This window comes from Apodemus sylvaticus, chromosome 10, assembly GCF_947179515.1.
Source record: "Apodemus sylvaticus chromosome 10, mApoSyl1.1, whole genome shotgun sequence".
Lineage (NCBI taxonomy): Eukaryota > Metazoa > Chordata > Mammalia > Rodentia > Muridae > Apodemus > Apodemus sylvaticus.
Genome location: NC_067481.1, coordinates 21,581,905 through 21,609,191, shown reverse-complemented (window position 1 = coordinate 21,609,191; position 27,287 = coordinate 21,581,905). Strand labels below are relative to the sequence as shown.

Genomic DNA, 27,287 nt, shown 5'->3' with positions numbered 1-27,287 from the left:
CTGTCAAGCAGTGTGCCCAAGTTAATCATTGGCTCTGCCAATGGCCGATCAGGTTGTTTTTGTGTGCCTGTTTTGCTATTTTACGTAAATCACCCTGAACGTGTTTGCATCAACCTACTGATGATGCACCTTTGATCAATAGATTTTTAGACAAAAGTGGTTTTTTGAGTCCAAAGATCAGGGCTGGGTTGACCTACAGACTGAATCCAGGGCATATAAAACAGGGGCAAGGCACAGGCTGATAGCAGAGGAAACAAGGCCGACCAGGCTGGACTCACTGCACGGGCTCCGCTGGCAGCTCCCCGAGGTACCAAGGGAGGAAGGATGGAGGAAGGAATGAACGTTCTCCACGACTTTGGGATCCAGTCCACTCGCTACCTCCAAGTGAATTACCAAGACTCCCAGGACTGGTTCATCTTAGTGTCTGTGATCGCTGACCTCAGGAACGCCTTCTATGTCCTCTTTCCCATCTGGTTCCATCTTCAAGAGACTGTGGGCATCAACCTCCTCTGGGTGGCAGTGATTGGAGACTGGTTCAACCTCGTCTTTAAGTGGTAAGAACCATCCAGAGGGGTGATGGGTAGAGAAAGAGGCTGCGTTCTCTGTAGAAATGGCTGTCCTTCAGCAGGGGTACCCCATATAACTCACCGAGCTACAGGTTAGTCCTCATTGGCTCGAGAGTCTCTAGAGAAAGAATAACGGTGGTGAGAATCCCACCAGTGCCTGGAAATGAGGAAAGGCTATTTTGTCAGACTTGAGGGATGGAAAGACAGTTGAGTTTAACGAAAAGTTTGAGTGTAAGCTTTACTCTAGTTTATTTGACTTTATAATTTAGAGTTAGGGTCTTGTGTAGCCCAGGCTGGCCTCAGACTTACAATGTAAGAGACAATGACCCTGACTTAACCTTAGATTCCTCTTGTCTAGATCTCCTGATTGCTGGGGTTATAGGTGTGTGTTCCCACATGTAGTTTAGCATGCTGGGGATTGAACCTGGGGCTCGGAACATGATAGCAAGGACTCCCCAATGGGGCTACATCCCGGCTCCTGAGCACAGGTTTTAAAGAATCCCTTTTATTACTATATCTATGGGTGAGAAAGAAGCAGGGAGGGTGTGAGGAGGAGGGAAAAGATTCTCAACCTTTTAGTTTTGTGGAGAAAAGGGATCCAGACAGCTAGGACCTTCCAATTGGTGAATTACATAAACTCACCGAACTTCTATTTTAGAATTTATAAACTTTGGTTCTCTCCAGAATCTTAATAATGCTCACAGTGAACATTTATTGAGCAGCTACTATGTGCCAGGCTTGTGTTGTTTCTCTCTATGTCTGTCTATCTCTCTCTGTCTCTTTGTGTGTGTGTGTGAGTGTGTGCATGGGCACATGTTCATCTGTGTCTATGTATGTACCTATGTTTGTGGAAGCCAGAGCAGTCATTCCTCAGAAACTTTTTGAGACAAGGTCTCTGACTGGACTGGAGCTCCTGAGTAGATTAGACCAATGAGTCCTACCTGCCTGTATCCCCATTGCTATATGCCACCATGCCCGGATTTCTTTTGATAGGATGGGGATTGAATTTGGGCTTTCTGTTTTATAGCAGGCACTTTACATAGTGAGCCATCACCCAGTCCCCGATTCCTGGATTTGCTTGGGGATTGATTTGTTTCTGTTTGTTTATTTTGAAGCAGACTCTCACTATGTAGCTCTGGCTGTCCTGAAATTTACTGTGTAGACCAGGCTGGCCTCAAACTCACAGAGATCTCCCTGCTTCTGATTCCAGAGTGTTAGGATTAAAGGTGTGCGCCAGCAAGCCTGGCTTTTGCTTGTGCTTTGTAAGATGTCTTCTCATTCTGTAACTCAGCCTGGCCTGGAGCTGATTAAATAGTCCATTCTGGTCTCGACTCATGCCTGTTCTCAAGCGCCGGAATTATAAGTGTGAGCCACCATGCTTAGTTTGTATGCTTTTAAGTTCTAGATCCTGAATGCAGAGCCTGTACACGCTCCTTATTACTGAACTATACCCTTGGCCCCATGGGATTTTTTTTCCTTACAAGACAAGGTCTCTTGCTGTGTAACCTAGACTAGTGTCCAATTTGTAATCCTCAAGCCTCAGATTCCAAAGGGATTAGAGGTGCGCACAACTATACCCAGCTCCAGGGCATTTTTGTTTTGTTTTGTTTTGGAGTCAAGGACTCAGGTGATATGGGTTGGCCTGAAACTCAGTAAGTAGCTGATAATTGAGACAAGGGGGCTAGGATTACAAGTGTGTTCCTTTCTGACAGGTGTGTGGTGTGTGTGTGTGTGTATTTGTGTGTTCATGTGTTCGTGTGCATGCGCATGTGCACGCATGCTCATATGTATGGACTTCAGAGGACAGCTTACAGGAATCTCTTCTCTCCTTCCACCACGTGGGTCTCAAAAATAGAACTTAGGTCATTAGGTTTGTGGGCAAGTACCTTTACCCGTTAGCCATCTTGCTGCTGGCCTGACACTTTCAGTTCTCAAATTCTTTGTCCATAAATAGTAAAAAGTCCTTATGAGAAGAACAAAAGGGGTTTAATATTAAATCTAGGGCCTCACACATACTAATCATGTGATATACCACTGAGATATACCCCTAGCCCTCTTTTAATTTATCTTTATTATGAAGTGGGTTCTTGGATTAAGAATGTGGCTCAGTCACTGTTTGTCTTATAAACCCAAGTTCTTAAACCACTGGCCTTTTTAACCCCAATAGCGGTAAGATGAAGACCAGTGGATGCTGCAGCTAATCTAACCTGACTGGTGAGCTTCAGATCACTGTGAGAGCCGATGTCAAAAGAGGCAAATGACCTTTCCGAGGTTGTCCTCTGGCCTCCTCACCAATTCTCCAAGTGTACACTCACACATTAGATTTGGGGGCGGGGGGAGCACTGGCAGGTGAAGAGGGATTGTGAAAGGGAGGGGAAGAATCTAGGATAGCCCCAAAGTCTTAGCCTCAAGTGATCTTTCCGTGTCAGCCTCCCAAATAGCTAAAACCACCACTGCATCTAATTTTTGAAGCAATATATTTTGTGTTTGAGTAGGTAATACATTCGCATGTTCAAATTTCAGAAATCATCTACCTATTATACACAGCACCCCCAGACCTCTCCCCAGGTACCTCCAAAGGCAATAAACACTCAAGCTTCTTTCTCTCCTTGAAAGTGTGGGCTTCCAGTAAAATCACATACCGACTCACTCCAGACATTGGCGTTGCTCTCCACAGGATTCTTTTTGGACATCGCCCGTATTGGTGGGTCCTGGACACCGACTACTACAGCAACAGCTCCGTGCCTCTGATAAAGCAGTTCCCTGTTACCTGTGAGACTGGACCAGGTGAGAGTCCCAGCCCTCACTGAGGTGGGGTGGACGTCATTGTTCATAGACTGGCATAGATTCCTTTGTGAATCGGTGCTGACCTTGAGGGGGCTTGAGGACAGCCATTGGTTCATTCGGTTGTCACAAGTCAATTTGTCTTCCGTGTGGCACAAATTCACCTTAAATCATGGCACCGGGGCCTTGAATTGCTAGTTTGAAATCTAAGGGATGCCTCCAGGACTAAAGTTACAAGGCCAAGAGAGGTAATGGTATATCCATGGACAATGGCTAGACACAGTACCTGAGCCAGAGCTCTGTATCCAGAGGGGAGACAGTGGTCGACAGAAGCCTGAGGCCTCGATAGTCTTTCCTGGCAGCCTGGTCTAGTGAACAAGTTCTTCTAAGTGGGTCGTTCCATACCTAATGCTACCTGCAGTTTTTGTCTTACTTGGGGGAGTTTGTTTCTTCGTTTTGAGGGATACCTCATGCAGACCAGACTGGTCCTAAATTCACTATGTAATTGAAGATGACCTTGAACTGATCCTCTTTCCTCCATAACATAAAGCAATATATTAGAAAATCACTGGCATCTGCTTGGCATCTCACAGCTGTTTATAACTCCAGTTTCAGGGGATTTAATTCTTCTATGAATACTGCATGCATGTGGTGAGCAGACATACATGTAGGAAAAGCACACACACACACACACACATGATTTTTTAATAGGAGAGGCGAGGACAGAGAGAGAGAGAGAAAGAGAGAGAGAGAGAGAGAGAGAGAGAGAGAGAGAGAGAGAGAGATTGTCCATGAGACTTCCTGAATGTTGTGTGGAGTGAAAATGAGAGAGCGGTCGATACCCACCAGAGCCACAGTTGTTCAGGGAAGGGAGGCCGATGAAGGCCAGTTGAGACTAAACCTCACATGACCCCACAAGGAGCACCCGACTAGAGATGTCTCTTCAAAAATAGCTCTGAACAGGTATAGAACACCAGCCTTTATGGCATAATACAGACCGGTCATGGCAAACAGGGTATACTTACATATAGAGTATAACATTGACCAAGATGGCTGTCTTCGGCCCAAAGACATGTCCACAATAGGCTAAGAGTTAAGGATCACCTACAACTACACTCTTACCAGCTGGAAAACTGCTGTTCCATCCAGGATAGGGTGTGGATGGCAGGTCAGGAGTGCGAAGCAACCAGAAGTTGGTAGGAGTAGGTCTTATTGAAAAGGCGAGATCTGAGTCAAGATGTGAAGAGGCCAGGGAGTTGACCAGAGGAACTTTGGGAGAAGAACATGTGTGATTCAGTTAGGGGCAAGCAATGACACAGTGTGGCCAGAACAGAGCGAGAAGGAAAATATAGAGGAGGTGAGGGTGGGCGGATCAGTGTGTAATTTACACCCACAGTGTCCTGATTCCTGTGCAGTATGCAGACCATCTGTAACCTCAAGAGCAATGGGGACCTCTCTGTGTTTTGCTGAGCACAGTACTCCCACACCCTTGCACAAAGCTTAGCACACAGTGTGAACTCCATTTGTTAAATCATTGAGCTACAGATAAAGGAGTGGATAGGGAGATGGATCAATAAATAGCAAGGCAGAAGGCGTGATGGACGGACAGGCTAATGGATCGGTAGACGTGCGGCTGGTGCCTTAGCAGTCTCTCAGATTAACATCTTTCCATCTTAAGTCCATTCATCTCTTTTCTTCCATTTAGGGAGTCCCTCTGGCCATGCCATGGGTGCAGCGGGTGTATACTATGTTATGGTCACATCTACTCTTGCTATCTTTCGTGGAAAGAAAAAGCCAACGTGTGGATTCCGGTAAGAACTCACCACTGGGCCTGGGGATGAGCAGAAGCTCCACCCTCTGTAGCTGACCCAGAGCGGTTCTCCCCACCTCGCCAGCTCATCCTTACACTTACAGTTGGCATTAGTAAGAGGTGTCGCATTTCTGCTGGGGACATCACTGAATGCTTGGGCCAGAGATCAACTAGGGTAGCCTTTGTTTTAGACAAAGAAATACAGCTTACTACCACCGTGAACAGAGACTCTAAAGATCCTCTAGAGGAGTGAGTGGTTCTTAACCTGTGGGCCAAGACCCCTTTGGGGGTCGCATATAAGATATCTTGCACATTAGATATTTATATTATAATTCATAACAGTAGCAAAATAATTATGAAGTAGCAAATGAAATAATTTTATGGTTGGGGGGTCTCACAACATTAGGGACTGATTAAAAAGTCACAGCTGGGTCCTGGAGATGGCTTAGCGGGTAAGAACATGCACTGCTCTTCCAAAGGTGCTGAGTTCAAATCCCACAACCACATGGTGGCTCACAACCATCCATAATGATATCTGACACCCTCTTCTAGTGTGTCTGAACATAGCTATGGTGTACTTACATATAATAATAAATAAATCTTTAAAAAAAAAAAAAAAAGAAAGGTCACAGCTTCCAGGCAGTAGTGGTGCATGCCTTTAATCCCAGCACTTGGGAGGCAGAGGCAGGCAGATTTCTGAGTTCGAGGCCAGCCTGGTCTACAGAGTGAGTTCCAGGACAGCCAGGGCTACACAGAGAAACCCTGTCTCAGGGGAAAAAAAAGACCACAGCATTAGGAAGAGTGACAGAACTTATATTAAATTCATTATATCATTCATTCACTAATATGTTTGGTATCAAACTTGGGGCTTTGTGCATGTTGAATAGCTAGTCTATCACACACACACACACACACACACACACACACACATATATATATATATATAATTTTAAAAATTCCATTTCTGTGTCATTCTGGAGTCACTTCATTTAGGTTAAAATAAACAGACATAAGTTCTTAATGTGGGGATCCTAGTATGCAGACGCAGTGTAAATCCTTAGTTACCAAATGGATAAAAACAGGCAGTTAAGATGCACATGAAGGGGAGCTGGAGAGATGGCGCAGTGATGAAGAACACTGGACGCACTTCCAGAGGACTTGGATTCAGTTCCCAGCACCCACGTGGTGGTTCACAGCAGCCTAGAACCCCAGTTCCAGGAGATCTGATTCCACCTCCGTGGACTCCAGGCACACACATGGTATACAGACATCCATGCAGGCAAAACACACATACATATAAAATGGAAGCTAATGATGCAGGTGTGATGGCTGGTAGCTGAGAACTGGAGGATCAGGAGTTTAAGGTCTCCTTGGTTACCACTGGGTTTGAAGCCAACCTAGGCTATATAATGCCCTCCTCAAGAAAAATAAACTATTGAAAAAGCAGAAAAAATATAACCAAAAAACCTCTCAGGACTGAAGAGATGGCTCAGTCAGTAAGATGCTTGCTCTGCGGTCTTCATGATGGTGAGGGAGAAATCCATCATACATGTTCTGTGGCGTGTATGCATCCCATGCCCACCATGTCAGATACACATGGGAGCAGAAACAGTTGAGAGCTCATGTGTTTTTTGTTTTGGTTTGTTTTGGTTTTTTGAGACAGGGTTTCTCTGTGTAGCTCTGGCTGTCCTGGAACTCACTCTGTAGACCAGGCTGGCCTGAACTCAGAAATCTACCTGCCTCTGCCTCCCAAGTGCTGGGATTACAGGCGTGCGCCAGCATCGCTCAGCTGAGCTCAGGTGTTAAACAACAAACACAAAACAGAATCTCTCTCTCTCTCTCTCTCTCTCTCTCTCTCTCTCTCTCTCTCACACACACACACACACACACTCAGAACCCCCTTCTTTCACACACAGACATACACAGAGAATCTCTTTCTCTTACACACTCTCTCTCTGTCTCTCTCTCTGTCTCTCTGTCTCTCTCTCTCACACACACACACACACACAGAACCCCCCTCTTTCACGCACAGACATACACAGAGAATCTCTTTCTCTTACACACACAATCTCTCTCTCTTTCTCTCTCTCTCTCTCTCACACACACACACACACACAATCTCTCTCATACACACTCATATCCATACCACACAGAGAATCTCTCTCTTACACACACACACACACACTCACACACAGTCTTTAAGCTCTCAAAACCTGCAAACAGTGCCACTAACTGGAGGCCAAGTATTCAAACCTGAGAATGGGGCAGGGCAGGGGGAGGGGGGCAGGGGGCTATGGGGGGGATCTCATTCAAAATACGACAAGCACTATGTATTTTTAAGCTTTTGAGTAAAGCTTCCAATTTCTAAAACTTCCTCTAATGGAGCCTCAGTTTGCCAGGTTGCCACAGCTCCCACCAGGGCTGTTTTCTTTGCCGAAAGATCCTCATTGGGATTCTGGAGAGGTTGCCTACTGTCTTGCAGGTGTTTGAACGTCATCTTGTGGTTGGGATTCTGGGCTGTGCAACTGAACGTCTGTCTGTCCCGGATCTACCTTGCCGCTCACTTTCCACACCAGGTTGTGGCTGGAGTCTTGTCAGGTACCAGCAGCTCCCATTCCTTCTCCACCCACTTCTGGTCTTCCTTGCTTATCAAGGACTCCTGCATCAGCCCTTCAGGAGTTTGAGTCAAAGGCCAGTGGTTGGGAGGCTAAGGGCAGGGCATGGTTTTGTCTGCAAACCAGCGTGAGGACCTGGTTTGTAGGTTTACCTGAATTTGACTCCCAGCGCCCACATAAAAAAAAAAAAACAAAAATGGCCAGGCGGTGGTGGCACATGCCTGTAATCCCAGCACTTGGGAGGCAGAGGCAGGTGGATTTCTGAGTTCGAGGCCAGCTTGGTCTACAGAGTGAGTTCCAGGACAGCCAGGGCTACACAGACAAACCCTGTCTCAAAAAAAAAAAAAATAATAATAATAAAAAAATAAAACCCAAACCAAAAAAAAAAAAAAAAATCCACAGCAGTGCCTGCCTATATTCCCAGAGCTAGGAAGACAGAGACAGGAGAACCCCAGAGTTCACTAACAAGTCAGCCTGGGCTGATTGGTGAGCCCCAGGTCTCAGTGACAGACTATATATAATGTATAATATGTATATACATATTATATATGTATAATATATGTAATATGTATAAATTATATGTTATATTTATTATATATTATGTTATATATACATATTTTATATCATATATCATATATTATGTATACATATTATATACGTATAATATATTATGTATATTATACACACACACACACACATGGTGGATGCTCCAGAGGAACAACACCTGAGGCTGACCTCTTGCTCTACATGCACACACATGCGAGCGAGAGCACACACACACACACACACACACACACACAGGCACTCACAAGGGTACACTATTTGAAATTAGTAGTTTCCACAGCATGCCCAGAGTTATACAGCTAAAGTGTCCCAGGAAAGTTGCGCTGCATCGAGCTAATCTCACCCAAATGAGTTCGTTTAAAGTCTCCAAGCTTCTTACAGTCTTTATTTGTCTCTGAACTTCAATTTGAAGCAGCTCTCAAGTTCCTTTTCAGAGAATCTCTCAAAGGTACAGCGTCTTAGGGAGAGCTCATTATTATTTATTAATTTATTTATTTATTTTTGGTTTTTTGAGACAGGGTTTCTCTATATAGCCCTGGCTGTCCTGGAACTCACTTTGTAGACCAGGCTGGCCTTGAACTCAGAAATTGAAATACATTCATTTGCAGACCTAACATGTCTGCAGCCAGTGCTCTCTCATAGAGGTTTGCGCATTTGCAATTTCTGAGGTCCAGTTAGGAAGAGAAAGAAACGATGTAGGTTAAGCATTGAAAAGAAGGCAAACAAACAAACAAAACTAATGTCTAGATTTGGGGCTGGGGCGTGGGGGGAGCGGAACAGATCAATTGCAAGCCTGAGTATCTGAGTTCAATTTTTGGAACCCACAATGGCAGAAAATAACCCGCCCCAACTAACTGTCCTCTGACTGCCATATGTGTGCTGTGGCACAGGTGCCTACACACATGCACACAAAGACAGAATAAACAAAATGTGTAATAAATAAATACATTAAAATGCCTGGCAAGTGTGCGTATGCTTGCAGAAGCTACGTCACACAACAAATTTGGGGATGTTCTGGTTAGAAAGAATAATGTCGTCAGCTGTGTGACAATTTACTAGCTTCTGTGGAAGGGAGTGAGCGCAATAGGAAGTGAACAATAAGTGATCAAGGACAACAGCGATCTGCTCTGACGGCGCAGCCGGTCACCTCATTTGTTTGAGCCTGGGACCCACATGGTAGAAAGAACCAACTCCTGTAACTTGCCCTTTGACCTCCACACAGGTGCCACATCACATGTGTGCCCCCCCACACACACACACAGCCTTTCTTATATACACATACTCAATAAATATATAGATGTGGTGTAAATTTAAATAAATAAATAGGATATATCTATTCACTTGGGTTCTCTGATAGGACTACTCCCTGCCACACCCTTCCTCCCCAGTATATGCAAGGTAAAGTTAAGGAAACTTAAACTTGTTGGGAAGATGTATGTAATAGGATTCTTCCATCTGAAAGACATAGTACTATGCTGAGGACTCTCCACGTTGGTGTGTGATTTGAGTTCATCTGTGGTAGAAGGACATGTCACCCATAGCCACCCCTATTCCTCACAGCTCTTTCTCCCACACAGGCATTGCTGTGGCCGAAACCTTCAGCCGCATCCGGGGCATCTACAATGCCAGCCTCCAGAGGTATTGTCTCATCACCTTCTTCCTGTTTGGCTTCGCGCTTGGATTTTACCTGCTGCTAAAAGGGCTAGGGGTGGACCTCCTGTGGACTTTGGAGAAAGCCAAGAGATGGTGCGAGCGGCCCGAATGGGTCCACCTTGACACCACACCCTTTGCCAGCCTCTTCAAAAACCTGGGGACACTCTTGGGGTTGGGGCTGGCCCTCAACTCCAGCATGTACCGGAAGAGTTGCAAGGGAGAACTCAGCAAGTCGCTCCCGTTCCGCTTTGCCTGCATCGTGGTCTCCTTGGTCTTCCTGCATCTCTTTGACTCTCTGAAGCCCCCATCCCAGATTGAGTTGATCTTCTACATCTTGTCTTTTTGCAAGAGCGCGACAGTTCCCTTCGCATCCGTCAGTCTTATCCCCTACTGCCTAGCTAGGGTCCTGGGAAGGACACACAAGAAGTCTTTGTAAGGCATGCGGAGTCTTTGGTATTTAAAGTCAACAGCCATGCGAAGGACTCGGAGCAACCAAAGCCTTCTGCAAACCACTGTGAGGCCAGATGTGTTCACACCAGCCCTGGGAGCCCTGTCTTTCTTTGCTATATCTTAACCAAAAAAAAAAAAAAAAAGAAAAGAAAAAGGTGAATTTTAAAAAGCTAACAGGGCTGTTTATGGAAAGCTTGAATGCTAGAAGCTGGGTCATTCTGGATGTTTCCCTGAAGACTCGCTTACCAGTCTCCTGTGAGATACTAAAGAGCAAGCCCAGGCTAGAGGTCCTGACTGAGAACGCTCTCACTGTGCGGGATTTCCCGGGGCTGGGGAAAGGGAAAGAGCACCATGTATTTGCTAGGAAGAGAGGCAGTGTTTTGTGTATTGAGCAAACCATATGCAAGCCGTGTTATGCCTGAGTCTTTCTCAATGATAGACCAACCGGTGTACTGAGCAGCCAGCTGAAGGCGATTGATTCTGCTTCCAGATTGTCTCTACTGTACATAAACGTCACGCTGTGTGCTTGTATTCCTGAATGGTTCTGGTGACTGTCACAGCACCTTCTCTATCACATCACAGCTTTCTCCTCCTCAGCCTAAGTCTGCATTCCCCAGAATTCTCCAAGGGGTTCCCTGGCTCTGCTGCTGGCCCCTGCAGATGGTGTTTGGTGGGCAACTGTTTGCTGGTGCTTTTGTAGGGTTAAGTTAAACTCTGAGATCTTGGGCAAAATGGCAAGGGGAGAGCCAGGATTCCTCTCTCCAAAGGTCACTCCGATGTTACTTTTGATTCCTGGAGCAGAAATATAGCTCCTTTCTCTAGCCCAAGCCAGCCAAGAACTCATTCTTAGAGGAACAGGCAGCCCCTCTGTGCCTGTCTTCCAGCCATGGCTGATTTGCAGAGGATGCCTTCAAAAAGAAAAAAAAAATGGTAAAGCTATTTATTCAAAATTCTTTGTTTTGTTTTGTTTTGCTACAAATGATGCATATATTTCCACCCATACCAAGCACTTTGTTCCTAATATCTTTGATAAGAAAAGTACATGTGCAGTATTTTATTAAAGCAACATTTTGTTTAAGAATGGAGTCTTGATTGTTACTCTATTTTATTTTATTCTTGTTCTTTTTCTTTTTCATTTTATGTGTCTGGGTATTTTGTATATATATATGTCTGTGTACTAGGTGCGTGCCTGGTGCTTGCAGATTCCAGATCTCCTGGGGCTGGAGTTGCAGCTGCTGTGAACTACCATGTGGGTGCTGGGAACTGAACCCAAGTCCTCCAAACACATGTAAAAATTACCAAGCATATTAGTGCACATTTGTAATCCAGCAATGATGAACAGGGCAGGGTGGGGTGGGGTGGGGGAGGCCCACAGGTTGAAACTGAGCCTACTTTATAAGGTGGTGTTCCAGGCCAAGAAGCGATCCTATCTTAAAAGGTGGAGGGTGTTAATAAACAGCATATGAGGTTATACACACACACACACACACACACACACACACACACACACACACGGGGCAGGGAGGGGGACGTGTTGGGAAGAGGATTTTATCACAAGCTAGCTAAGGGGCACTTAGGAGGCCATCTTCCTGGGAGCCTGAGTTAAGGACAATTTATATAAAAGTGATGAGTTGCGCACGCCTTTAATCCCAGCACTTGGGAGGCAGAGGCAGGTGGATTTCTGAATTTGAGGCCACCCTGGTCTACAGAGTGAGTTCCAGGACAGACAGGGCTATACAGAGAAACCCTGTCTCAAAAAAACAAAAAATAAAACATTACAGAGAAACCCTGTCTTGAAAAACAAAACAAAAAACAAAAAAAGAAAGTGGTGAGTGCAGACTGGTGGGCACACAGCTGGAGACTTGTATTTAAATTACTAACTAGGTGCTTTTCAATTAGGTAAAGTCTCAAGGACAAAGATCATCAGAACCTAGTAGGGCAAGCCTGTACTTAATCTAGGGGTTCTCAACCCCGTGATTCTTGATACCTTTGGGGGTTGCATATCAGGTATCCTGCATACCAGACTTTTCATTACAATTCACAACAGTAGTGGACTTACTACTTACAAAGTAGAAATCAAATAATTTGTGGTTTGGGGTCACCACAACATGAGGTATTGTATTAAAGGATCAAAGCATTAGGACGTTTGAGAACCCTGACTTTAATCCCTGCTACTCAGGAGGCTGAAGCAGGAGGATTGTTAGTTCCAGACCAGCCCCACCTTCAGAACAAAATCAAGGCCAGGCTGAACGACTTAATGAGACTCTGTCAAGAAATAACAAACTAAGAGGGCTGGGGAGATGCTCAGTTGTCCCAGTGCGTGCCCTGCAGCAAGCACAGTGCTGTGGAGTGGTTATCAGCTCCTGTTAAGAGTCTGCTGCAGCAGCACAGGACCGCAATCCCTGGGAAGTGGAGACAGGAGGACCCATCCCTGTGGCTCGCTGGCTGTCCACCAAAGTGCGTGCTGGCCTCCTGGCTCCCTCAGAATCACAAGTAAGCTTCACATCTCAAAATCTGTGCTAGCATCCCAGCCCTCTCACCTCCTCCCCTGCCCGAAATTCCCTCCAGCTCTCGGGCTCCCCTCGCTGGTAGTCATCCTCTTTATAACCTGGCCATGCTGCTGTGTTCACTTTGTCTTCCTCCCCCCCCCTCCTCTGCTCCCCATGCCCCCCCATCTCTCTCCTCTCCTCTCCTCTCTTTTTCTCTCCTCTTTCCTCCCCTTTCCTCTCTCTCTCTTCTTTCTCCCCTCTTTCTCTCTTCTCTCCCCCCCCCCCCCCCCGCTCTCATACACACACACACACACACACTTTGGGAATCTGGTTCAGTAATCAGAGTATATGCAAGCCCCTAGGTTCATCCCCCTAAGACCAAAGGCAGTGAGGGTGAGAGTTTTTATTTCCTGAAACTATTCTTGTGCCCATTTCCGAGGTGCAGCTCCTGACATGTTATACAGTCAACAGGCTGGGGCAGAGTGGGGGATCTACCTGAAGGCTCTCTTGTTGATCACTACAGTCACCATGACTATTATTGCGAAAGACAAGGGTCAGGGGAGGTTAAGTGGGCAGGCAGACTACAATCTGGCCTCAGTGCTGAGCTTCAGACCAAGTGGCCAAGACAGCACACTGGTTACCAGACCACAGGTCAGCAGGCGCTGCTCTGGGAATTCACTGCAATTTGGAGGAGCATGGGGCAGAGTCACTGCTGAGTGAAGTAATTGCACGCAAGTTGGGGCAGGGGGAAGCAGGACAAGCCAAGTTACTTGCTGGGTTCAGCAAGGGTTGGGGTTATAGGAAAGTCGAAGCACCCAGGAATGCTCAAAGAAGCTACCTCAAGCTTCTGCTAAGTGATTTATTCCATCCTGCTTCACAACCCCACCTCCAAAGCCTCGCCCCGCACCCTCCTCACCATAACCCTACATTGTATGAGGCAAGAGCTAGTTGATTGCCCCAGACTCCTGGAATGTGTTTATTTCAGGGAAAGCGAGCGGTCATACCAATCCTGAGAGTTTCAGCAGTGGCCTAAGCCTGGCAAAGACTCTAATGATCCCCCACAGGAAGAGAGGTGTTGGCTATCATCCCCAACTCAGGTTGGGGTCCATGGTGGATGCTTCAGACTCTGATTGCTTGCCAGAGGATTCTAGCCAAATGTAAAGCACTCAGGATTCCAGTTGTGCCGCCGATAAGCACACCAGTAAGTAAGAGAAAACACTCGGTACTTTGCTGTCTGAGTTCTCTCTACAGTTCACGCCATCTATGTTGTAGGAATCATTTAATCTCAGTCGGGGGTTTCTATCCCACCTTTGATCATTCAGTAACCAGATAAAAGACACACAACCTTTTTATGTATAATAAGCCTTTAAAGCACTAGAGCTGGGCAAAACCTATCTTCTATCCTGTTATTTCTACTCTGTAAATAACCCCAAGTTAAGACTCACCACATTCCCCCTGGGCCGCTCTTACTCCAGCTGGCCAGCCCTCATAGCCAGTTCTCCCTTACCCCATGGTGTCTTCCTCTCTCTCCACTCCTCTCCTCTTCTCCCTGTTCATTGTCCTGCCTCAGACTGCCCCAAACCCAGGAACTGAAACCCTCTCTTCTGCCCAGCTATAGGCTGTAGGCCTCTTTATTCAACCAATAGTTTTGCATTAGGGAGCAAGGTTACATAGCATCACTTGGTGTATGTGGGGAAGTAACAAGATCTTGGGGACCAGTGTTTAGCATTATAATACATGGCAACAGACCAAACCTCAACACATGCATTCTCTCAACACCACTGTGGGGCAGTTATATCATTTAACCTCACGTTACATGTGCTTAAACACAGAGGGGATAGGGATCTAGTCACAACGGTGGGGACAGTTTAACAATCAGGAAGTCAGGACTGTCGAGATGGCTCAGAGGTCAAGTGCACCAGCTGCTCTTCCAGAGGTCCTGAGTTCAATTCCCAGCAACCACATGGTGGCTCACAACCATTTGTAATGAGATCTGACGCCCTCTTCTGGTGTGTCTGAAGTCAGTGTCAGTGTGCTCATATACATAAAGAAAAATAAAAATTAAAACAACAACAACAAAATGATCAGGAAGTCTTAGTACTGGAGAGATAGCCCAGTGTTTAAGATCACTTGCTGCTTGTCCAGAGGACTCAGGTTCAGTTCCCAGGATCCGCATCAATGGCTCACAACTGCCTGTAACTCCATTGCAGAGAATCCTGTTCTGACCTCCTTGGGCACATGCACACACTCCACAGGAGGGGACTTAGGCCCTGGGAGTGACCCTATCAGTGTTTCCCTAAATGGCCATTGAATGAAAAGAAGGAAATAAGAAGTTAAGCACAAGACTGCTCCCAGGATGGCGTAGGAGAAAGTTTATTATAGATAGAAGAGAGGACTGGAGGCAGGGACATCTGGGAGAGTCCTGAGTAACTGACTGAGCCAGGCCATGGGAGGAGAGGGTGAATGGGAGAGGGGAGAGCCAAACTGAGAGGCCAGGAGGGAGAAGAAGAAACAAAAGGGTCAGGTAACCGAAGTGGTTGGTTTATATAGGGAAGGGTAGCTTGCGGGGAGGGCAGCTCTGCCCAATATGGAGCTGGAGAAGTTTAGGGGTATGCCAGCCAGGAGGACCCTTTAATAGCTAGAGACTGAAGGATGCCGGGAGAACTTGGCAGCCACGTCCCATTTGGTGTATTAAGTCGCCACCTCAGGGTCCCAGGTTTGAGACACCAACAGCCTTATTGTTGAAGTGCCTTTTAAATATTTACATCCACAGATGTGTGGTGCTCTCAGCCTCTTTTTGCAGTGAGGGTCACTTAACAGATTTATACCTGGTGAGAGTGCGGAGAAGAAGGGACTGTGTGGGAATCATCTGTATTGTAAGTAAATGGTGTCATGAAGCAATACTGGTTGGCACACACATTGTAACTGTGACATGCGTTGTTATGGCCTGGATATTTGTGCCACCCCAAAAACACATACTGAAGCCCTAACCCTTCTATGTGATCTTTGGAAATGAGATTAATAAACATGATACAGATAGGCTTTTCAATATGTTAATTGATTAGAGACACCAGAGAGCTTGGTCTCCTTCTGTACCAAGTGAACACAGGCAAACGCAGACGCGCAAGTCAGGCAAAAGCCAGCACCTGAGCGACCAGTTGGCTGCCCTGACCTTGGACTCCCAGCCTATGGAGAAACTACGAGAACCTAATTTCTCTTAATTAAGTCAGCTAGGCTGGGCTGTGGTGGTGCACGCCTTTAATCCCAGCACTTGGGAGCCAGAGGCAGGCAGATTGCAAAACCAGCCTGGTCAACAGTGTGAGTTCCAGGACAGCCAGGGCTACACAGAGAAACCGTGTCTCAAAAAACAAAAAAACAAAAAAAGATAAAAGTCAGCCAGTCTGTGGTATTTTGTCATAGCAGCTCAAGCTGACTAATATGAGGCAGAAACTCCTAAGTTAATGTAGGGGACAATTTTCCTTTGAGCTGCCCAATGAATGTGTTCAGTGTTTGTTGTTTTTGATTGGTTTGGGTTTAGTTTTTTGTCTGTTTGTTTTTTGGTTTCTTGGGTTGGGTTTTTTTTTGTTTTGTTTTTGGTCCTTCTTTCCAGTTTGTGCAAATTATATAAGGTTCTTTTTGTGGTTAAAAAAAATACAATTTACATAGCATGATGTACATTCATTTAAAGTGTACAGTTTTGGATCTAAGGTATTTGTAACTCAGTGTTAGAGCACTTGTCTAATATGCAGGAGTCCTTGTGCATAATCCCAACACTGAAAAAAAATAAATAAAACAAACTAACTTCTTTTACTGTACAGTCCCGCCCAGATTCCCGGCTTGGCTCCCACCCTGCAGCTCCTCTGGCTCCTGTCTCTAACTGAGCCACTCTCTGGCCTCCCTCTCCTGGTTGTCAGCTCCTGGCCCCTTGGTCCTTCCTCCCTCCCTCCCTGGTCACATGGAGTACCCGCTGAGTCTGTCAGACAGTCTGCTGAGTCTGACTCTTCCAGACACGTTTTCTTCCACGCTTCCCCACATATCTAAAAAAAAAATTCTCTTCATACTATAGAAGTAGACACGCCCACCTTTCTCTTTCTGTCTGTTTCTGTCTGTCTCTCATTCTGTCTTTGTCTCTCTGTCTCTCTGTCTCTCTGAGTCTCTCTGGGTCTCTCTCTGGGTCTCTGGGTGTCTCTCTCCCTCTCCCTCTTCTCTTTCCCCTTCCCTCTTCCTCTCCCCCTCCTCCTCCCTCTCTTCTCTCTTCATCCCCCCCTCCCCCTCCTTCTCTCCCTCTTCCCCTCCCCCTCCTCCTCTCCCTCTCCCTCTCATTTACCCCCAAGCCTGACAGCTGGAGTTCAATCCCCAGGACACACTTAGTAGGAGAGGACCCACCTATAACATTCTTTCTAGTCTCCTCCCGACAGTTACCTAGCAACAACCAGGTAGGCCTGGGTTGCTATAAAAGGTACTGTTGTGCCTCTCCCCTTCTCTGCCCATTTTCGCTCTGACCCTCTTCACTCTCGCCCCTTTCTCACTCCCTCTCCCTCTCTCCCTCCTCACGTGTTCCCACCTCTTCTCTTTCTCTCTCTCCCCTCTTTCTCTGCCTCCACTCCCTTCTCAACTCCCCTTCCCATGCCCCCAAATAAACTCTATTCTTTCCTAAACCTGTCTTATGGCTGGTACCTCAGGGTGGGGTGGGTCTCAGCATGGGCTTTCTGAGGTACCCTCTCCCGTCTCCCCGCCACCTCCACCCCCACCACCATACCGCACACTCTATAAAACATATCCTTGGCTTTATAAAATGTATCAGGGCTGGAGAGATGGCTCAGCGGTTAAGTGCACTGACTGCTCTTCCAGAGGTTCTGAGTTCAAATCCCAGCAACCACATGGCAGTTCACAACCATCTGTAATGGAATCTGATGCCCTCTTCTGGTGTGTCTGAAGACAGCCAGTGTGCTCACATGCATGAAATAAATAAATAAATAAATCTTTAAAAAACAAACAAACAAACAAACATATCACCTGCTCCTGCTAGTTGTCCTCTGCTCTCTTCAAATGTGCCATGGCTTGTGTGAGCCACCTTTCCCCCCAACACACACACACACACACACACACACACAATGAATAAATACATAAATGCAATTTTGTTGTTATTTGTGGTTTTTTGGGTTTGGTTTGGCTTGGTTTGGTTTTGGTTTTTGAGGCAGGCTTTCACTGTGCAGTCCTGGCTGTCCTCTTAGAACTTGTTTTGTAGAACAGGCTGGCCTCAAACTCACAGAGATCTCCCTGCCTTTGCCCCACGAGCTGGGTTTAAAGGCATTTGCTACCATGTTGGTCAGGCATCTGCTTTGTCGAGGATGATATTTCACTGTAGGAATATGCTACGCTTTGTTGGTTTATAACTCAGTTGGTGGCCAGGCAGTGGTGGCGCACGCCTGTAATTCCAGCACTCTGGGAGGCAGAGGCAGAGGCAGGTAGATTTCTGAGTTCGAGGCCAGCCTGGTCTACAGAGTGAGTTCCAGGACAGCCAAAGCTATACAGAGAAACCCTGTCTCAATAAAAAACCAAAATCAAAAAAAAAAACAAAAACAAAACAAAAAAAAACAACTCAGTTAGTGGACGCTTGAGTCGCCTCCACTATGAAGTCATTATGAATAACACTGCTATGAATATTAGCATGGCTGCACAATGTTATGTACCTTGGAAATATCCTCAGGAGTGAAAATACCAAGTCTTCTAGTGACTATACTTAACCTTGTATGGAACTGCCAGCCTGCCTGTGGTTTGGCCTCCTCGCTGGGATCACACCCGGTCAGGACTTCTGTCTACTTCTTTGCCTTGTAAAAGAAAAGTCAAGGACTCTGGTGTGAGCACCTCCTGCCTTCACTGGCAATGGCTTTACTGTTCCGCTGTGTGGGCCCAGGTCATTTCATACGAGGCCCCGTCTGGACATTGGAAGTTCCACTCCTCATCAACTGAGCAGCTAGTCCTAACCTGTCTGGTGGTGACACCTGTGAGCTTGGCTGTGGAATGATTAATATTTATTAATTTTAGTCTGTAGTAATTGTTGAAGTGAGTCAGACGCGGTTGAAGCCTGTGTATATAAGAGCAAATTGGATGGTATCCTTAGTACCCAAGAGTTCTACGGGAGCCTCTTGAGATGGAGGAGAATCTTTTGGTGCTTTTTGGGAAAGAGCAGACTAGAAATGGAGTGAGGGAGCAGGCAACAAAAATCACTGCCATCAGAAAACTTGACTTAAAGATGGTAGCCAGCAACTTCTGAAGCCAGTGGTGGACATCTGGGAGCCTCAAATCATATTTCAGCAGGAAAAATTAAAAAGCTGCTGGACTGCTTGGCCAAAAGAAAACAAGTCTAGGAATTGCTTCAACTTTCCTAAATTGCTCATTCATTCATCATTCATTCATTTGTTTATTTGTTTATTTATTAGATTTTTGAGGAACAGTTTCTCTGTGTAGCCCTGGCTGTCCTGGAACTCACTCTGTAGACCAGGCTGGCCTTGAACTCTCAGAGATCTGTCGGCCTCTGCTTCCTGTGTGCTGGGATTAAAGGCGTGCACTACCATTGCCTGGCTTTTTTTTTTAAGTGATCATTATTAATTCAATTAAAGGTCCCCTGAACCCCATTCCGTAGATACAGACATTGAGACCAAGAAACTAGGTTTAGTGGTGCATGTCTGTCTTCCCAGCACTGGGGAGGCTGAACCAGGATAACTTTGAGTTTGAAACCAGCCTGGACTACAGAGATAGCTCAAGCTATACAGTGAGACCCTATTCCCAAGGAAGGGAGAAAGGGAGCCAGGAAAAGAGAAAGAAGGAGGGAGGATGGAAGAAAAAGGGAAGGGGGTGTTAGTTGTCAAGAATGGTGTAATGGCTGGCCAAAGTCACAGCTCTAAGTTGTCCTCAGGTCTCCGGATTCCTAGCTCAGAGCAGCCTCCGCTCTGCCAGTCTCCTTCCTGTAATGGGTGGCTCTGTCAAAACACAGCTGTTGAAATGGAAGTAAAAAGCAGAGTAAACAGAGCCAGCTTGTTTGAAGTAGAACCAGGCCACAGCAAGAATACCTGTGTGTGTGTGTGTGTGTGTGTGTGTGTGTTTATGGCAGGGGGAGGGGGAGGGGGTCTTTTAAATTCTATTTTTCTCCCCTCCTTTGCTTTCTTAACTGTTACTAGTGCAGATACATGGAGCTACAAAAGCTACATGCTTCCATTGGGCTTTGGGTGTGTGGTTTTTTTTTTTTTTAAGTATGAGGCTAGTTTTTTAGAGAGCAACTGTCTTAGTCAGGGTTTCTATTCCTGCACAAACATCATGACCAAGAAACAAGTTGGGGAGGAAAGGGTTTATTAAGATTACACTTCCACGTTGCAGTTCATCACTAAAGGAAGTCAGGACTGGAACTCAAGCAGGTCAGGAAGCAGGAGCTGATGCAGAGGCCATGGAGGGATGTTTCTTACTGGCTTGCTTCCCCTGGCTTGCTCAGCTTGCTCTCTTAGAGAACCCAAGAGCACCAGTCCAAAGGTGGTACCACCCACAAGGGGCCCTCCCCACTTGATCACTAATTGAGAAAATGCCCCACAACTGGATCTCATGGAGGCACTTCCCCAACTGAAACTCTTTTCTCTGTAATAACTCCAGCCTGTGTCAAGTTGACACACAAACCAGCCAGTACAGCAACTTTTCCATACTTTTCCCTTTATGATGTCTTCTTGCCTCCCTCCTTAAAAGGAATTATAAATTCTAGCTAGCCCGTGTAAAAGACACACAATTGCTGGGCGTGGTGGTACATGCCTGTAATCCCAGCACTTGGGAGGCAGAGGCAGGCAGATTTCTGAGTTCGAGGCCAGCCTGGTCTACAGAGTGAGTTCCAGGACAGCCAGGGCTACACAGAGAAACCCTGACTCAAAAAAAAAAAAAAAAAAAAAAAAAAAAAAAAGAGAGACACACACAATCCAGGTATTTTATTGACAAGATGGAAACCTAGATTGGGCAGGTTTTGGATACCCCAGCTGTACCCTTGGTACTTGGTACTTGCTGGTTTTCCTAGCCATGAGCTCACGGTCCATCTCCTCTCATGGTGGCTTCCTCCTCCCTTGGTCTCCTCTCCTCTCTCTACCTGCAACTTCCAGCCAGGTAACAGAAGACCCTCCTATCTCTATCTACTGCCCAATCACAGGCTTTAGCCTTTTATTGACTAATTAAGTTGGGAGCAAGGTTACTTAGCATCTTAGAGTGACTGAGGATTTCCTCATCAGTAGCAACCAGGTTTTAGAGGCCAGTATTTAGCATCTGAATGCATAGCAGCACCAGATCAACCCCTACATTTTTCTTTGCTCTTCTTGTCCCACAGTCATAGCCTTCAAATCAACTCAACCAAAATTCTAATATTAGGAGACTGGTCAGGATTGCTTCTTTCTGCCTCCCCACCCACAGAATGGGCAGCTGAGGTCCAGTCCTTTTTTTAATATATATATAATGTATATATGTATATCGTATATACAATTTTAATATATTATAATATATAATTTTATAAAATACAATATATTATAGTATATTAAAATTGTATATATATATATATAGTGTGTGTGTGTGTGTGTGTGTGTGTAGGTGAGTGGGGGTGGGGGTGTGTTTTTGCTGCATGTATGTCTGTGCTCCATGTGTGTGCACTGACTTCAGAGGCCAGAAGAAAGTGTTGGATTTCTCTAGAACTGGAATTATAAACAGCTGTGAGCCATCATGTGGTTTCTGGGAACCCAGGTTCTCTCAGTGCCCTTGACCGCCAAGCCATGTCTCCAACTCCAAGTCAGTCCTCTTCACTGCTGAGTCACCTCTCCAGCCTGGGTCCAGTCCTTTATTACCCACACCATTGTTACATAAACCTCCCCTGGGGAGATGTAAAGAGATGTCTGCTTCCCACCAATGACAGACCAAAATATAATTCCACCAAAGTCCAACTTGGGAGAACTGATGTGTTTGTTAGATTTTCGGACAAAGCATGACCAAGCACCCACACTCCCACAAAGTCTCACCCCAGGATGGAAGACACCATTTCCACAGACAGAGCCCTCTTTCAGTTTTACCTGTCCCTGTTCCACACACTCCATAACTTCCCCCACCCACAAGACCAATTTTGCTCCAGTAGAATTGCACATGGATGGCAGGGGGCTGTGGGAAGGAGCTGGGATCTTGAGTAGTGTTTAATGTTACAGAGCATCCCTCCTCTGTAACAGAATGTCCTTGGGTCCAATGTGGAGAATCTCTTGCCAGGAGTCACAGGAGCTCTGCTGAGGACAGTACTGGTGCTCTGCCTGGAGGACAGCATTCTACAAGTCCTGTCTCTGCAAGGACGAGCAAAACAAAACTCCCTTCATCTTCACACACACACACACACACACACACACACACACACACACACACACACACACTTACACTTAAAGTTCATCTTTAAACCATGGTCCCCACTGGATCCATTTCTCCATTAAGACAAATAAATCTTTTAAGAGATATAATTTGGTGGCCTGGGTGGTGGTAGTGACACAAGCCTTTAATCTCAGCACTCAGGAGGCAACAGCAGGTCTTTTCTATCCCTTTCCCCCTCTCCCTTGTTTTTGATTGTTTTGAGACAGAGTTTCTCTGTGTATCCTTGGCTATTCTGGAACTCACTCTGCAGACCAGTCTAGCCTCAAATAGAGGCCCATCTTGTTCTAGGAACCCTAGATGTGGTTCCTAGATCAAGAATGATCTAGGTGGTACAGAAATGTGCCAGCCAGTCTGATCTTACACAGGATCTGGGGATCAAACCCAGATCCTTGCAGGCACTTTTACCCAGGCATCCACCTCACCAGCCCCCTGGTTTTCTCCTTATCAGACCCCAGCCCAGGGGATTGTGCCAATCAAACTCAAGGAGGGTCTTCCCTCCTCAGTCAAGTCAAACTTCTCTGGAAACATTGTGAGGTGTATCTCCAAGGTGACTCAAAATCCAGTCATTGATAGTGAAGACAACTGCTTCAACAGTCTAAAAGAGAACAGTGATTTATGTCACTTGGGTTATTAAATCAATTAAATCCAACTCTGTGTGTCTGTCTGCTTCTATCCCCCTTTCTCTCTGTGTATCCCTGGCTATTTTGAAACTCACTCTGTAGACCAGTCTAGTCTCAAATTCACAGACACACACACACACACACACACACACACACATACGAGAGTGGGGGGGATTTGTTTGTTTGATTTTTCAAGACAGGTTTTCTCTGTGTGGCCTTGGCTACACACTTTGTAGAGGAGACTGGCCTCGAATTCATAGAGAGCCTCCTGCCTCTGCCTCCAAGTGCTAGGAATATTTATTTATTTTTAAGAGAAGAAAAAAATAAAAGGAGAGAGAGAGGGAGGGAGAGAGAGAAGCCCCAACATCCGTTTCTCTCTGCATGATACGGCCCATACACCACCATTCCTACTGCCAACCTTCCCCTCAGGGACCACACCCTCAAACCACAATTCAGAATAAACCCTTCCCCCCTTAAGTTGCTTTTTGTCATGTTTTCTGCCACACCGATGAGAAAAGCAACTAACATAGCCAATGTCCTTAAACTGCCAAGGTCTTCCTTCAGTGGGATGACATACACGCCTTTCCCTACAGACTGTTGTAAACCACCATGACACCACAGCAGAGGGCAAATTGATTCTGAAGCCTTGGGTAGACTCCTGAGGAGCATCAGAGTGGATTCACAGAAGTGACTCTAACAACCCCAGTCTTTGCTAGGCTCTCCACATTTGATCAGCAGTCCCACTGGTCACGGTAGGTACCAACTCATGTCTAGAAATCGGTCCTTCCTCATTTACAAAGCCATGAGAAATTTGTAATGAAATATAATGCAATAGGGGCGGGGAGGGGTATCCTAGGCAGGCCAAGCCACGATGTATCCGAGAAATGACACCATGCAACAGGTCTAGTGTGCTACAATTTTATTAATTCTAGTGAGTGTGTGTGTGTGTGTGTGTGTGTGTGTGTGTAGCGTGCACATTATACATCACCCATCTGAAAGTCAGAGGGCAGTCAGTGGGAGTCAGCTCTCTCAACCATGTGAGTCCCAGAATCAAACACAAGTTATGGGGTTAGGGGTAAACACCTTTATCCAATGAGCAATCTTGCCAGCCATTTTTATTTTTGAGACAGGGTCTCTCTGTAGAGCTTTGGCTGTCTTGGAACTCACTTTCTTGACCAGGCTGCTGCAAGCTCTCTGTCTCTGTCTCTCTGTCTCTCTCTGTCTCTGTCTCTCTCTGTCTCTGTCTCTCTTTATCTCTGTCTGTCTCTGTCTCTGTCTCTCTGTCTCTCTTTGTCTCTGTCTGTCTCTGTCTCTCTCTCTCTGTCTCTCTGTTTCTCTCTGCTTCACTGCCCCAGCCCTTGCTGGGATTAAAGGCATGCACCACTACCCAATTCCTAGTTCCTTAAAGGCAAAGCATCACGTAACCTAACTGATCTCAGACTCACTACATAGCTGGAAAGGACCTTGAGCTTCTGAGGGGAAGAAAATGGAGGTTCCCCCTGAAGTTGGTTTTTTAAAAGCCCTTTCCCAGTTCTATCTTACATGGGAGATATATTATTCTAATTTTGAAGATAATTCCTCCAATCAGGTCTAGCTGTTTAAAGCAACCAGAATTACTCATGCACATTCACCGGAGTAAAACTACTGTGAACTTCAGAGTCAGACTCCGCTCCCCGCTCCCCACTCCCTCCTCCCTACCCCCCACTCCCTGATGTTGACTGTGTGCGAATTCACCCACAGATGCCGACAGCTCTGGAGTCTTGATCAACTGAGCATCTCAGCCAAAGTTCAGGTGAGATAGGCCAAGTCTGACCCAGTCAGCCATTGTAGGAGTTAGTGGGAAAGATCACGTGTCTCCCCAAAGGCTTGGATGTACTTAACACTGTTGTGAAATCACCAAGGAGAATGAGCTAAACAAAGCACATTCTTCTATGAACCAACACAGAACGTAGTTAAGACAAACAGTATAACTCTGCTCGGACTTCCAAGAGAGAGAGATGGAGGAGATAAAACATGCCACATGTCTGTCCCTCCCTCCCTCCCCCCTCCTGTCCTTCACTCTGTAGTCCAGCCTAGCTTGGCGCTCTCTATGTAGCCCAAGCTGGTCTAGAACTTGCAAAAAAACCAAACCTACCAGGCTGAATAAACTGTCTGACATTAAGAATTCCCTCTTAGCAGGGCGGTGGTGGTGCACGCCTGTAATCCCAGCACTCTGGGAGGCAGAGGCAGGCAGATTTCTGAGTTCGAGGCCAGCCTGATCTACAGAGTGAGTTCCAGGGCAGCCAGGGATATACAGAGAAACCCTGTCTCGGAAAAACAAAAAACAAAAAACAAAAAACAAAAAACAAAAAACAAAAAACAAAAAGCAAACAAAAAACAAAACAAAAAACAAACAAACAAACAAAAAAAGAATTCCCTCTTAAACCGGGCGGTGGTGGCACACTCCTATAATTCCAGCACTCTGGGAGGCAGAGGTAGGCGGATTTCTGAGTTCAAGTCCAGCCTGGTCTACAGAGTGAGCTCCAGGACAGCCAGGGCTATACAGAAACCCTGTCTTGAAAAACCTAAATCCAAAAAACAAAACAAAAAACAAAAAAAAAACAAACAAACAAAAAAAAAGAATTCCCTCTTGATGTGAAAACATTAACTAGCCTCATTCCTTCCAGAGAATACTACTTGCTTTCTGGTTATTAAATAGTAACTCACATTCAAGATACATTACTTTAAAAACATTCTCTATACAAGGCTGGAGATGTAGTTCGTTGGTGGAGTACTTACTCAGTATGTAGGAAACCCTGGCTTTGATCGTCAGTGCCACAGAAAACTTGGTGATGACACTTACCTATAACTAAGCACTGGGGAGGTAGAGGAGGCAGGGGATCACAAATTCAAGGTCACATTATACTGTCTGGCAAGTTTGAGGTCAATTTAAGCTACTTGAAAGTCTGTTGATAGATAGATACATACATACATACATACATACATACATACATATATACATACACACATACATAGAAACAGAGAAATAGAGAGATGCCAGTGTAAAGGTTCTTTTCCTCAAGCCTCAGGACTGAGTTCGATCCCCAGGGCCCACATAGTGGAAGGGAAAAATTGCCCTCTGATATCCCTACCCTGACTTCCCACTGGGATGTATACCTACATGTTAACCAATAAAATGTAATACAAAATTAAGATAGCATCAGGAGAGAGGGTTCAGAGGTGAAGAGCATTCACTAACTACTCTTCCGGAGGATCCAAGTTTGATTCCCCACCCACACAATTCCCACCCATAAGGTAGATCACAACCATCTGTAACTGGTCAGATGTCCAGGGTGGCAGCAGATACTGCAGGTCACTGCACCTTCACAGAAGGCCTCGATGCCACCCCTCCCTGGTGTTTCTGCACTAACACACACTTGTCCTTGTCACTTCTATTAGTCAATGAAGCAGAGATACCGAGGCTACACCACTGACCCTGAGAGTCGAGCCCGGGGGCTGCCCAAGCCCCTGTGCTGCACTGCTGTACTGGCCCAGCCAATTCCCTTATTTGGCATTTGGACTGGTTCCAGATTTCACTCATAAATAGCACATGAATATCTTTACAAAAATTACATTTTCCCCTTTTTTGGATTATTATTTCCTTGGGGTATACTCCCAAAACTGGTATTAGTGGGTCAAAGGTTCAAACTTGCATAGCTCTTAGTACCCTCTTACCAGAACATTTCTCAGGCAGATGGTGGGATATTTATTTTTCAGTACTCTGTGTTTGAGAACCATAGCGACTGCTAACATGGCAGGACTTTTACTAGCTTTTCCTAGATTTCTACAAAAACACATTTACATATTTTGAATATTTGACAAGGATTTTTTCCCACAATACAAAATAAGATTGAGCTTCTTCCTCTCTCCTCCTCCTCTCCCTCCTCCTCTCCCTCTTCCTCCTCTCCCTCCTCCTCTTCCTTTTCCTCTTCTTCTCCCTCCTCCTCCCCCTTTTCCTCCTGTGTAGTGAAAAAAAGTTGGAAAATGTCAAACAACACCAACGCAGTGACATCAGATCATTCTTTCTGTGACTGTGCAAGAACTCTTTCCAGCCAGCTTGGCTGGAGATGTTGGCTACTTGACACACACACATACACACACTACACATACATGCACACACATGTACACACACACACATACATACATATACTCCACACACACCACACATACACTCTACATACTAAATACACACCACATCTACAGCACACACACACACTATACATAGATACGCATACATGCACACACAGCCACACACACACTATAAACCACAC

General features: G+C 45.8%; 1 protein-coding gene across 1 annotated transcript; it reads left to right on the top strand.

Moving 5' to 3' along the window:
* The first annotated feature begins 324 nt into the window (after positions 1-324).
* On the top strand, positions 325-10,428 carry G6pc1 (glucose-6-phosphatase catalytic subunit 1). The gene is made up of 5 exons (XM_052197206.1): positions 325-554; positions 3,244-3,353; positions 5,056-5,161; positions 7,643-7,758; positions 9,917-10,428. Exons 1-5 carry the CDS (start codon positions 325-327, stop codon positions 10,426-10,428), a joined length of 1,074 nt encoding a protein of 357 aa, XP_052053166.1.
* The last annotated feature ends 16,859 nt before the right edge of the window (positions 10,429-27,287 follow it).